The 12,252-nt window shown below is 29.8% G+C and overlaps 1 protein-coding gene across 1 annotated transcript; it reads left to right on the top strand.

Annotated features, from left to right (window-relative positions):
- The first annotated feature begins 6,335 nt into the window (after window positions 1–6,335).
- LOC142554338 (cyclase-like protein 2) lies at window positions 6,336–8,391 on the top strand. The gene is made up of 6 exons (XM_075665014.1): window positions 6,336–6,637; window positions 6,733–6,777; window positions 6,868–6,940; window positions 7,360–7,457; window positions 7,566–7,636; window positions 8,302–8,391. Exons 1-6 carry the CDS (start codon window positions 6,349–6,351, stop codon window positions 8,389–8,391), a joined length of 666 nt encoding a protein of 221 aa, XP_075521129.1. The 5' UTR covers window positions 6,336–6,348.
- The last annotated feature ends 3,861 nt before the right edge of the window (window positions 8,392–12,252 follow it).

Raw genomic sequence — 12,252 nt, 5'->3', positions numbered from 1 at the left:
CCAAATCATGACTGTTTACGGGTTTTAGACGTCGCCTATGCTTTTAACAAATTTTGATTGTATATGAGTTTTAGATTTCGGTTTTCAAGTCGAGGTGTATTTACCAACTAGACTGTTTACAGACCTTGGATGTCGGTATTCGGCTCGAGGTGCCTCGGCCAACCCGGATCTATGGGTATTATGTGTTTGTCCAAAATAATTATGATTGTTTAATAATGTCTTAAGACACATTCAAATTATTTATGCAATTTTATTTAAAGTACAAGTGTATCATACAACGTGAGGTTTTGAAATGCTTAATTTTTGTCGGTTTTTTAGATGTATTATTTGTCATGTATCTAACGAACTTGTTGATCTTTTGATTTAATATGCTTCATTGGTTCATGCAATGAGAACTAAGGAGGTGTTGATGTTCGAGGAAGTCTGAATCTACTTTGGTGAGCACTAACCCGAACCTTTCTATTTTCCCGCAAATTTATGATATTTTAATCAGATGATTTTTGGTTGAGGAATTTGAAATAAATACTGTTAAGTATCTTACATTTGGAATGATAATGTAATTTTATTTTTAAAAAGACTCCGAGGCTCCTTATTTTCAATTTAAGATGTGTTGTTTGAAACGGTCTCACGGGTCGTATTTTGTGATATAGATCTCTTATTTGGGTCATCCATGAAAAATTATTACTTTTTGTGCTAAAAGTATTAATTTTTACTGTGAATATCGGTGGGGTTTGTTGGAGTAGTTGCCCTGCAAGCCAACGGTTGGCTAGGAAATTTATTGACTCAAGTGAAATAAACAATCTTTATTTTAATATAATTTAACTTTTAATGGTTTCGTTATACTTTATCTGTATACTCATGCAGAGCAATCAACATAGATAAAGTCCTTGATTATGCTTTAATATAAATGAATCGTAATTCGATGTTAAAACTCATTTATAAACACTGCATATTCTAAATTCGTTCCTAGTCGATTCAGCCGCCTAAAACATGGATAAAGGTCGCTTGAGCTCGAGACTAGCATCTGTGATGTTGTGTACTGCGTTTCTTGGTAAGGGCATGGAGATGTCCAAACATGCAGATGGGTAGTCATATGATGATTATACCGAACAACCCTCCCTCGGACTTTCCAAGTGGTTATCATTCATCGAGAGGATAAGTCCGTGGTTATGAATCGTACACCATTAGTCCTTACGACCCGGGACAACACTGAGTCTCTATATGCTAGGGCTGTGCTTTGACTAGTTTACCGGCTCCAGGAGAGTCATCAGGTGGCGAGGATTAGGTACATTTGCGACACATATAGGAGCCAGTGCATTGTCGTCGGGGATTCACCGCTCACCTACGGGTGTGGATATCCTGTGTAATCTGATGAAATAATAGTGCATGAAATCTCTGGCCAGAGTATGAGATGTACGTTAGAGAAGGAGTTCTCAAATAGTACACGCGATGCCACTATTATAGTTATCACATAGTTATCGAATTATTATGCAACCATCGATGAACCAATGGTTGCAGATTCGATCGGGATATTTGAGATAAAGGGACCGTACTGTACGTTAATCATAATCGACTGGTTCTTGCAGGCACTATCAGTGATACCTAGGGGATCATGGGGCGATGCTACTAGACGCTCTTACCATGATCCGATGGGTGCAATTAGAAATTAGTTCTGACATTCTTAATCAAGGTGTTGATGAAAAGAATGGGGCTAACTAGGGTAAGCCCGAATAAGAATAAATATTATTCGGAATCACAAAGAGTTGTGAACCCATGGCTAGCTGTATCTCTGAACCATTGAGGGTCACACAAGTACGGGATCGTTTGTTCCCGTTGAGAGAATAAATTCAATGAGTTGAATTTATATTATTGATATAGTAAATTCAAGGAGTTGAATTTATGATAATTAAATTTTGAGGAAAATAAATTCAAGGAGTTGAGTTTATGAGATAGTAAATTCAAGAAGTTGAATTTATGAATTTATAAAATTTGGAGACAATAAATTCAAGGAGTTGAATTTATAGAATTTGAGAATTTAATTTATTTAACTCAAAAGTTGAGTTTATTAAATATTAAATTTTGGAGGTGATAAATTCAAGGAGTTGAATTTATAATTTAATTATTAAATTCAAATGTTGAATTTATAATTGATTTAATTTATTAAGCTCAAAAGTTGAGTTTATTAAATATTAAATTAAATATATTTGGAGTATGTTTGATGGGCTTGTAGGAGTACAAGTCCAACATATTAAATAATTAAAGTTATTAATGAACTTTGATTAATTAATTAAACTAGTTGGACTAGCCCAATTAATTAATCAAGCTCATTAATATTAATTATGAAATTTAGGTCAAGACTATTGTTTTTAAAGAAATAAATATAAATTGACCTAGCCTCCACCTTTTACAACAATGGTGATTCATGTGAGTTTCACAAAAATTCCACCCAAATATTTTTGGCCATTTTTCAAGGAAAAGAAATTTGAGTCATTTCTCAAATTTTAATCTCAACATAAAAATTTCTTTCAAATATTCTAGTGCTATTTGAAAGAGGAACAAATCTTCTGGTCGTGGACTTGATAGGAGGATCAAAGAAAGCATATCTGAAGAAAGTTCGCTAGGGAATTCACCAAGAGCTATCTCCGCTAACCCCGAAATAGTAGGAGCCGTGTGAATCGTTCACCAAAGATATAAACTCGAACGCCCTATGAATGTTTTTGTTAAAATCGTACGAGCGCCCAAAGCAAAACATATTTTGATTGTCAAAATAAATAAAAATTTTAAAACTTCCGCTGTGTTTGGGCGTGTAGAAAACCGGGATCCAACAGGATTGACCCGTCTCACATATAAAGATTCGTGAGATCGTCTCACAAGAGACCTACTCTTTATTTTATGGGTTAAATGTATTTTTTTTAAATTAAGTTATTAGCAGCAATCATTTGATGTTAATAAATCTTTTTGACCACTAGATAATGCAGAAATCACTGGTCTAGAAATATCACATTTAAATGCAATTTGTGTATATCATATTTCGCAGATTATACTCACCCTAACGTAATATTTATATTAATCTTATAGTGAGATATAGCTCATGTTCAATCCGAAGACATTGAAATGATGCAAAACATATATTATTGTATGATCACTGTAAAATTAAAGAAAAGTATTTGTTTTGGTCCATAATTATTTAATTTTTGTTTTCGTTCATTAAGTTTTCAAATTTTGGTTTTGGTTCACAAACTTTTATTTTTCGAATATTTTGGTATAAATGCCGACGTGACACCAGAAAATACTGACATAACACCTAAAAATGTTGGCACCCCACTGAAATATGTCGACGTGTCATTGAAAATTGATGACGTGTCCGATGTCATGTCCACAATTAGACCAAAATAAGCTAAAATTTAAAAGTTAGTATACAAAAACCAAAATTTTAAAATATAGTTAATCAAAACCAAACATTGGATAAGTTAACAATCTAACAAATTATTTTCACATACAACTAATATTGGATTATTTTATTCAACAAAATTAAAGAGTTATTTAGTTGGATATGGAGATACATGATATCTTATTTTATCTATATAAAGCTAAATCTAAGACGTGTTATGTGTATATTTGCAAAGGCATTGTCATAGAGGTCAATGGAAAAATCTTTCACGTCGACATCTTCAAATCACTCTAAAATTATTGCAATATATGAAATAAGTGGAGAATGTGTCTGACTGAGATCCATGACGCAACATATCAAAAAAAAAAAAATTCATTTGGTTCAATCTTGACATGTATAATCCGAAATTGAACCATATAAATTTTGGATTTAAGATTTCATCTATTATTTCATTATTAAAATAAAACTATAATCGAAATTCATCCATCCAAATACAACCTAATTGTTTTTTTAGTAGAATTAAATGGACGAACATATAAGTTCTATCGTTTGAACAATTATAAACTTAAAAATTAAATAAATTTTATTTTTTTAGAATATTAATATTTTGTAAACATAATTTATTTAGCTTGTAAACTACAAAGCTTTATACATTCGATAAAGGAAAGCAAACTAATTTTCAATATGAAAAAGGGAAATTAAGCCTATTTGTATTACACTCCACCATTAACCTAAAACAAAGCCCAATCGAAAACTCGAATCCCTACCCACCGTTAAACTTGGAACGGATAACGAAGATCATCAATCGAACAGCAATGCAGAACGAAGCACGACGGCATTGCAGCTCTCCGCCGCTATACAGACAGAAAAATTGGGTTTATATGATTGTTTACAAATGCATCAGAGTCAGCTGAGGTTGTTTGACATAACCAGCATCGAGAAATATCCTCCTTCCTCTAGCTGTCATTTATAGTTGTGACGTGATGGCCTTATGGATGTAACGATCGACTAGTTACTGAAAAATTGAAATTTTAGTCTTGTAAGTTGGTCTGTTTTGAGTTTTAGTCATTTAACTTGTTAAAGTTCAGTTTTCATACAGTAACTTACTTGAAGGTCTGTAAACGTGATCATCCTAAGATCATTATCCTAGGCTTTACTTGGATGGATGAGATTTCATTTGATTTGATTAAAATGGCATGATTTTTAAAATTTTTGAGTTGGACGTGGAATAATAATATATTTAGTTTTTGTTTTCGTAAATTGTCATTTTACATATCCTTTTAATAATCAGTGATGTAAATAAAAGTTATATACTAATTAAAGATTATATTGTAATACATATGCGATGATTTGATTGATGTATGATAAATAATTAACGTCTGAATAAATTATAATTACGACAAAACATTTGATCGGACGAGATACAAAAATTTATCCCATACAATAAAACGAACTAAATGAGCCCTTCATGAAGAAGAATATTCTTGAAATCTAGTGAATATTACAAGCATGATATGCATTTATGCTATACTATATAAATTATGAAAATTGCACGCCATGAATATATTCTGCCTCGATCACCTTCTATAAAATGCACAAAAGTCCCTCTCCTCTATATTCAAATAATATTATATATATTGAGTTGGAATCATAATTAAGTTAAAGATAAATGGAGTTCCTAATTTCATTTGTGCTCATCACTCTCGCTGCTTTGATAGGAATTACGATAATTGCTGGTTTATTGTTTTGTATTGTGAAACGGAACGAAGTGGATGAGAAGAAGAAGAAGAAAGGACGGGACGACGATGACGACGACAGCGACGTATAAGAATAATTTAAATGCAACGGAATATTAGGTGCCCTTGGCTTATGTTGATTTTCTTCAAAAGTGTTTGAAATAATTATAAATCTATAAATAATACAATTTGTAAGTTTATATGTTATTCTGTAGTTTCATGTCTTTCCACTCCACGTTGTTTAGTTTGTACGACGGATAATACTATATCTGGGAGTGTATTTTTAAATTAGCATCGGTTAATATTTACTTATATATTTGTTATTTTATTTTTCAAAACAATTTTTTTTTATTAATTGAGTAATTTGTTATGAAGAATTGCGGGTATATAATTTTTTATTGAACACTTTCGAAAAAAATTTCTAAAAAGCGAGAAACGTAAACAAATTTAAAAGTTAAAAAACGTTCTAAGTGTTTACTATGTTTTTAATTATTATAAGTCCAACAATAAATAAAGAATATCAATACCATAAATTTAAAAGTTCTAAAGAACATAAAATTATTAAAATTGCAATAATTAATAGTATCCTACAAATCTACAAAATAATATAATAAAAATAACATCATTATCAATTAGTGTGCCTATTTATACTCACGATTTTTTATTTAATATTTTTATAAAAACATATTCATTAAAAAATGAAAAAAAATAAGATGCTTAATCTAGCTTAAGCGAGTTTTTTTATAACACTGGTATTATAATAAAAATTTAAATTGTTTTGTTAAATCCGCTTAAAACTTAAAATGATTGATTGCGACATTTCACGCTTTTTGGAACTGTAAGGGAAATTATATGCGACTATAATTCCGAATATATATGTATATATAGACACACACTCCATCCAGTAAAATGAAAGAGAAACCAAGCTAATCTTCAAAAAATAGTTATTTTACATTAATATATTTGATTAAGTCTTCATTAATTGTGCCATAGTGTAACATACACATTTAAAGATATATTAAAATTATATATATATATATATATATATTATATGAATAAAGAAAGAATAAATTTAACAATGTAATTAATTGCACTCTTAATTAATATAGAAAAAGAAAACGTTATCGCAATTATGTTAATCCTAGATTTCATCAAGCTATTCTTCTCATTCATGCAATGGGACAATACCATTTAACTTACACCGGCCACCGCCCATCGCGGATGCCGTTTTCATGGCCTGCAGTCTTCCTCCTCCTCCTCATCCTCTCCTCATTTGATGGAGCGGTGTACTACAATTACAGGAGCATTCACGACATAAGTTCCCCGATACGTGCCGGGCAGACAACGTGGGGCCTTAGCAATGGTCTGAAGGGAACGTTCCTGAATGAAACCTCAAAAATAGTGAAATTGAGCACTCATATGGGAACCCACGTAGATTCTCCTGCTCATGCATACCAGAAAATGTTCAAGGGGCATGATGTTGTTGCACTCAATATTCACACTCTCAACGGTATCAGAATAATAATCAAATTCCTAATTGGTGGGATGTTTTCAAATATGTATTATTATACTTTAAAAAGAGTATATTCTACTATTTATTGACAGGTCCGGTCTTGTTAGTTGATGTTCCTGGAAAGAAGAACATAACAGGTACCTGTGTCCAAAACCTATATCAAATTTGATTATTTGTGTAGTTTTTTTCCCTAAAAAAAAGCTTGTGTTCGATAATACTTTACTCAGGTGTTGTTTTGAAGTCGTTGAAGCTTCCGAAAGGACTGAAACGTGTAATTTTCAGGACAGATAACACTCGTAGGTATAGATCCATGCAATTATGATATTTAACCAAAACAAATTTTGCAGGCATTGATATTAAATATACACCCAGTTGAAAAACTCATGTATGTATTTATAAAATTTTCAAAATGGAGATTAATATTTTCATGAAAGAAAACTTACTCAGATATGTTTTCGAATATATAATTCTTTAATATTATTTAGACATCAGCTTTTCAAATAATTATCAGCGCTTAAAAGATGTCCTTTGCTTAATTAAGTAATTATGATATGTTATCAATAACTAATACTGAATATGTACTTTAACAAATAAAATTATTAAATATTTTCAAAATTTTATTTTTCCAAATCTTTTTCGAAACATTTTGTGTTGTTCGGGACGTGATTTTCTATACATAATCGAATATTATTTTGTTTTTTTCCCCTTTTTGTATATAGGGGCCTTATGCGAAGGAAGGAATTTGAATTGGGGTATGTCGGATTGGAGCCCGATGGAGCAAATTGGCTAATTGAACATACAGAAATCAAACTCATTGGCAAGTAAAAATAAATAGTTTTTTATGCTTTTATTAAGAATGTGATTATCGTTTATATACTGAGAAGATGAAATGCTGAATTTAATCAACATAAAACGTTAATTGTAGGAATGGATTACTTATCAGTTGCTGCCTCAAGCAAAACAGTGGAAGTGCATAAGATTTTGCTGAATAAAGGGGTAATATTTTCATCTATATTTTATGAATTAAGTTTGGTCTTTTTGTGAAGATTTTTCATTCTTTTATAATCTACTTAAATATGCTAAAAATTGAGCAAAACCCTTTATTTTAATGTTTAAAAATCTACCATGTAATGCCAGCTTTGTGTGTATATATATATATATATAGGATGTAATCCCTTTAGAGGGGCTGGATTTGAAAGAAATCGCTGCTGGAAAATACGCACTACAATGCTTACCTATGAAGATCCCCGGGGCTGATGGAGCCCCGACGAGATGCGTCCTTCTTGAGTGATAACCGTAATTGAAATGCAACTTGTTTTATGAATGTCTTCCACAAATTAAAATGTAGCAAACATATGAAATTTTTTTATCTCAGACTGTCATTTCTCCTATAATTTCCGCGATCTATTGGTCAAACTATACGAAAAAGAAATTATATTTCTCAACATATCGCGAAGAATCAAACACAAAAAATTTCTTGTAGCACGTAACGAATAGTGAAATTATTAATCTTACGAGGCAACAATGCAACCTCTTGCCAGCTTTAATAGAACGTAGGTTTTCAAGTATCCCTCTGTCCAACATTTTCTGCAGCGATTCTGGCATCAATAATACTGTCAAGCTGGTTATATACTCTAACTTGTCAGCATTGTTGTTCATAGATGCCGGACAAAACTGGTACTTACAAATTGCAACATCAATCCAAAAATGATCCATCTTTTTGGAAATGTTCATCCACCCCTCCTATCTAGACGCGGGGATGCATGCTGAACTCTCTCCAGACCTTCAAAACAAGGCTATGATGTAAGAAAAATTGAATTCCCATATCAAGATAAACAAAAGAGAAATTGTGTTGACAACGGCGATATGGTAGTCTGAATTTTGGACTAACGGTGCATGTGTCGTCTCGACTTTAGACTTTTGATACGCAGATGTGTCCTTCTTTTTTGACTCTCAAGCTTTCTAATCTTACTCATTGATGATATGAAAATGCTTATATATAGCAGCGTTTGAGGTCTCTAAGCATACAACTCGTACAATCAATGAGGACAATATTACGCAATCTACAAATGATTAAAGTGCTTAAAAGGATTCAAATATTAAATGGTTGGAGGTATTATTCGATTCACTTTCGCATATTTTTTTATTGTGTCCATCAATACGCAGAAACATGATTTTTTAGAAAAACTCTAATATTTAATATCAAAGACATGATACATCTGTCTTGAATATATTTGTTTTCATTTTTCTGAAAATCCGATATCATAACTTTTAAGAAACTTTATTTATGGAAATTCATGTAAGAAACGTGAAGCTTCAATTTCGATTATATAATATTAAAAAATTTATCTGAGAATTTATTGTGAGCATGAAATGTACTCAGTATTTACAAGACAACTAGCATTTTTGTTTTTATTGTTGTATATTATAAAAAGGACAATAAAGCTAGGTGCACAACCTATTTGACAATTGGATGGAATTGAGTATGTGAATTGATAATTTTGACATCATAAAACTGTCGGCTAATTGCTTGAAGTTTCTCAAACTTAACCAATTTTATATTATAAAGTTTGATAAATATAAAGCTATTTGCATTTTGAAAACTAAAATTGTACTATTAATCGGACTATGGGTACCAATTCTTGATTGGAAATTAAATCCAAATCAATGCAATTTCGAATACATGTTTAGAAATTATTTTTGCATGTTAGATATTATTAATATGAGTATTTATTTAATATGAACATGTAAATTTAATATTATGCTTATATTTATTCTTGAAATTTTAAATGCAAATTAAGTTGATTTACATTATGTTCATATTAAATTATAGTAGATCGTTTATAATTTTTAAATGAACATATCAAGTAAAATTGTAAATATAAAGTCATTTAATGAAAAGTTTTGGTTTATAAAGATTCACATAAATATAAATAATTAAGTTGAATAATAATTATTAGATGACATAAGAAAGAATGAATTGAAGGAGTTCTTCACATAATAGTTTGTTGATGCTAGGCCTTAGAGCCCATTAGTTTTCATGACAACGTTGTTTTGTATAGGAGTTTGGTTTTTAAAGCGGCTTTAACCCTATTAATATTTCCTAATAATACTCTAAGAAAGTGTTAGTTGTATCACTAAATAATAATTATATAAATAATTAAATAAAGCCAGAGTTTTGTTCAGTGAACCGTGTTAATTTAGAATTAAGGTTTAGTCACAACAACCTTATTTATGCAAAATTATACATTAAGTGGGTTGAATATCACATGAAGGACATTTATTAATAAAACCAAAATTTATGTATAGTGAACCGTGTAATTTTAAATATTTAATTTTTAGCTACAACACTTTTAGTTATGAAATATTATACATTATATGATTGATGATCACATGATAGACATTTATAAATATTTAAATATTTTTGACTTAATGTCATAATGATTTGTATAATTTAAATTTATTAAAGAATAATCATAACATCTTTAATTTTGAATAAAATTTAGTTGTAACAAAATAAATTACATAAAATTATTCATCATTTTGGTAATACTTGGATATGAATAATTATGAAGACTAAATATTTTATGCATAAAGAATTCAATATCCTAGTTATTTGTATAATTTTAATTAATTAAAGAGTAGCACGAGAAATCACATGTGGATTTTCTGCCAACAAATTTGAACCATTAACTATTGACCTGCAGTAGCATTCAAGTAATGCCATTTGATTTCACTCTCAGTCATTTATGCATTGGAGAGATCGTTTCTTATTTTGTATCGTTCTCTTTCGATAAAGAAAATTCTTGACGTCCCTTTTGAAACTAAAATGGATTTTTTTACTGATTAACCAATTATTTCTAAACGCGGGAGAAAAATATAGCTCCATGAGTAAAAGCTCCTATCATGAAAGCTTATCCATGATTGCATAAGTATCGGTTCGACCTTTTCTATTTCATTCCAATTGTTCCTTTTTGACAAGAATCAATAAGAATTATTTGAACTCGATTTGATTGAATTAAAATTATACATAAATTCTGATATCACATTTGGTTATAAGGGACATAAATTGTAATTAATTACGTTTGAAAAGTGAAAGTTATCCCACAAAAAATTTAGTTATGTTAAATACAATTAATTAAGATACAATATTGAAGTATTTTCTTAACTTACCCATAGAGATTAAGAATGAAATATATTTCAATAATTATATCATTAAGTTTGTATATCTTATTAAATTAAAATTTTAGCATACATGCAATTTTAATGTCAATGATTCATATATATATCATGATTTACATGGATAAAATATGACATTTGGTTTATTGTTTGATTTGATAACATTAGCATGTATTCATTAATTTTGCAGCATATTGTTCTGTTAATTACTCTAATATTAATTCCTAAGATTCAATATTATAGTTATAAGATATGGAAATGGAAGATTATTCTTTCATAAAGGCTTAATGAACACTAATTTACTATTATGAAATATGAACCACATGTCATTGATAAAAACAATGATTAATGTGATTATTTTTATGAAAAATGAGAGGAATTTAATAGTTTCTCGTATAGTTTCATAAAAAATCAATATATCTGCTATGATTAAGGTTCAATCGAACAATATGATAATGTGCACACAATCACACACACCTAAATTATATATTGAAATAAGTATCACATTACCAGTATTTAAATTTCACAATGTTATCTCCATTGAGTTTTATTGAGAACATTGTGAGTCATTATGTATATCAGGTACTAAAGATTACGTGCTTATATTTATATATAGACGAATAGACAATTTGGAAGTAATTTATTACTTTCTCAATGGAGTCCAAATTCGCAAATTATTTTGAAGCACTATTTTTTGAGATGCTATAATTGTTTCCACTGGGTAGATTGATCAAACCATGGCGTTTTGGCTGTTATGCGGTTTAAAAATTTGAGTTACGCTGTTACCAATAGTTATATAGCTTTTGTTAAAGCGGCAAGCGTTCGGTCTTACAATTGATATCAGAGCCAAGGTCATGGGTTCGATTCTCTTTTATTTCAAATATCGTACTTATTATAAGGGAGATTGTTGAGATGCAATAATTGTACTTGTTGGATAAAACGATCGAACAATGACGCTTAGGCTACTATGCGATTTAAAATATTTGAGTTTTGTCGTTACCACTAGCTACAACTTTTGGTAAAAACACATACAATATTGTATCATGTATTTTAAAGAGTTTCATTTAGACTTAGAATTGTGAATTTTATTTCTAAATCATTAAGATTGTACTACGGCAATTCAATTGTAGTCCTTGTGATTAAAGTGACTGTCAAGTATATCGAAAGGCATACATGTTAAGATGTTTAAGAATCACATGGTTTATTAATATTAGACTTGGTTCCATAATGATTTTGATTTATTGAACTTATTTAATTATGATATTTCTCATATTCAATTATATACATATTGAGTTATCTTGAGAAAACAATAATAAATTTGGATCTCGAATAAATATAAGGTTTATTCATCAAGTTATACAAATTTGAGAAACGTAATGAATTGTGACACATGAAAGATATTACTCTCTCTTAGAAGACGTATCTCCATGATT

Source organism: Primulina tabacum, chromosome 8, assembly GCF_025594145.1.
Source record: "Primulina tabacum isolate GXHZ01 chromosome 8, ASM2559414v2, whole genome shotgun sequence".
NCBI classification, from domain to species: domain Eukaryota; kingdom Viridiplantae; phylum Streptophyta; class Magnoliopsida; order Lamiales; family Gesneriaceae; genus Primulina; species Primulina tabacum.
This window is presented reverse-complemented; position numbering and strand designations above follow the sequence as displayed.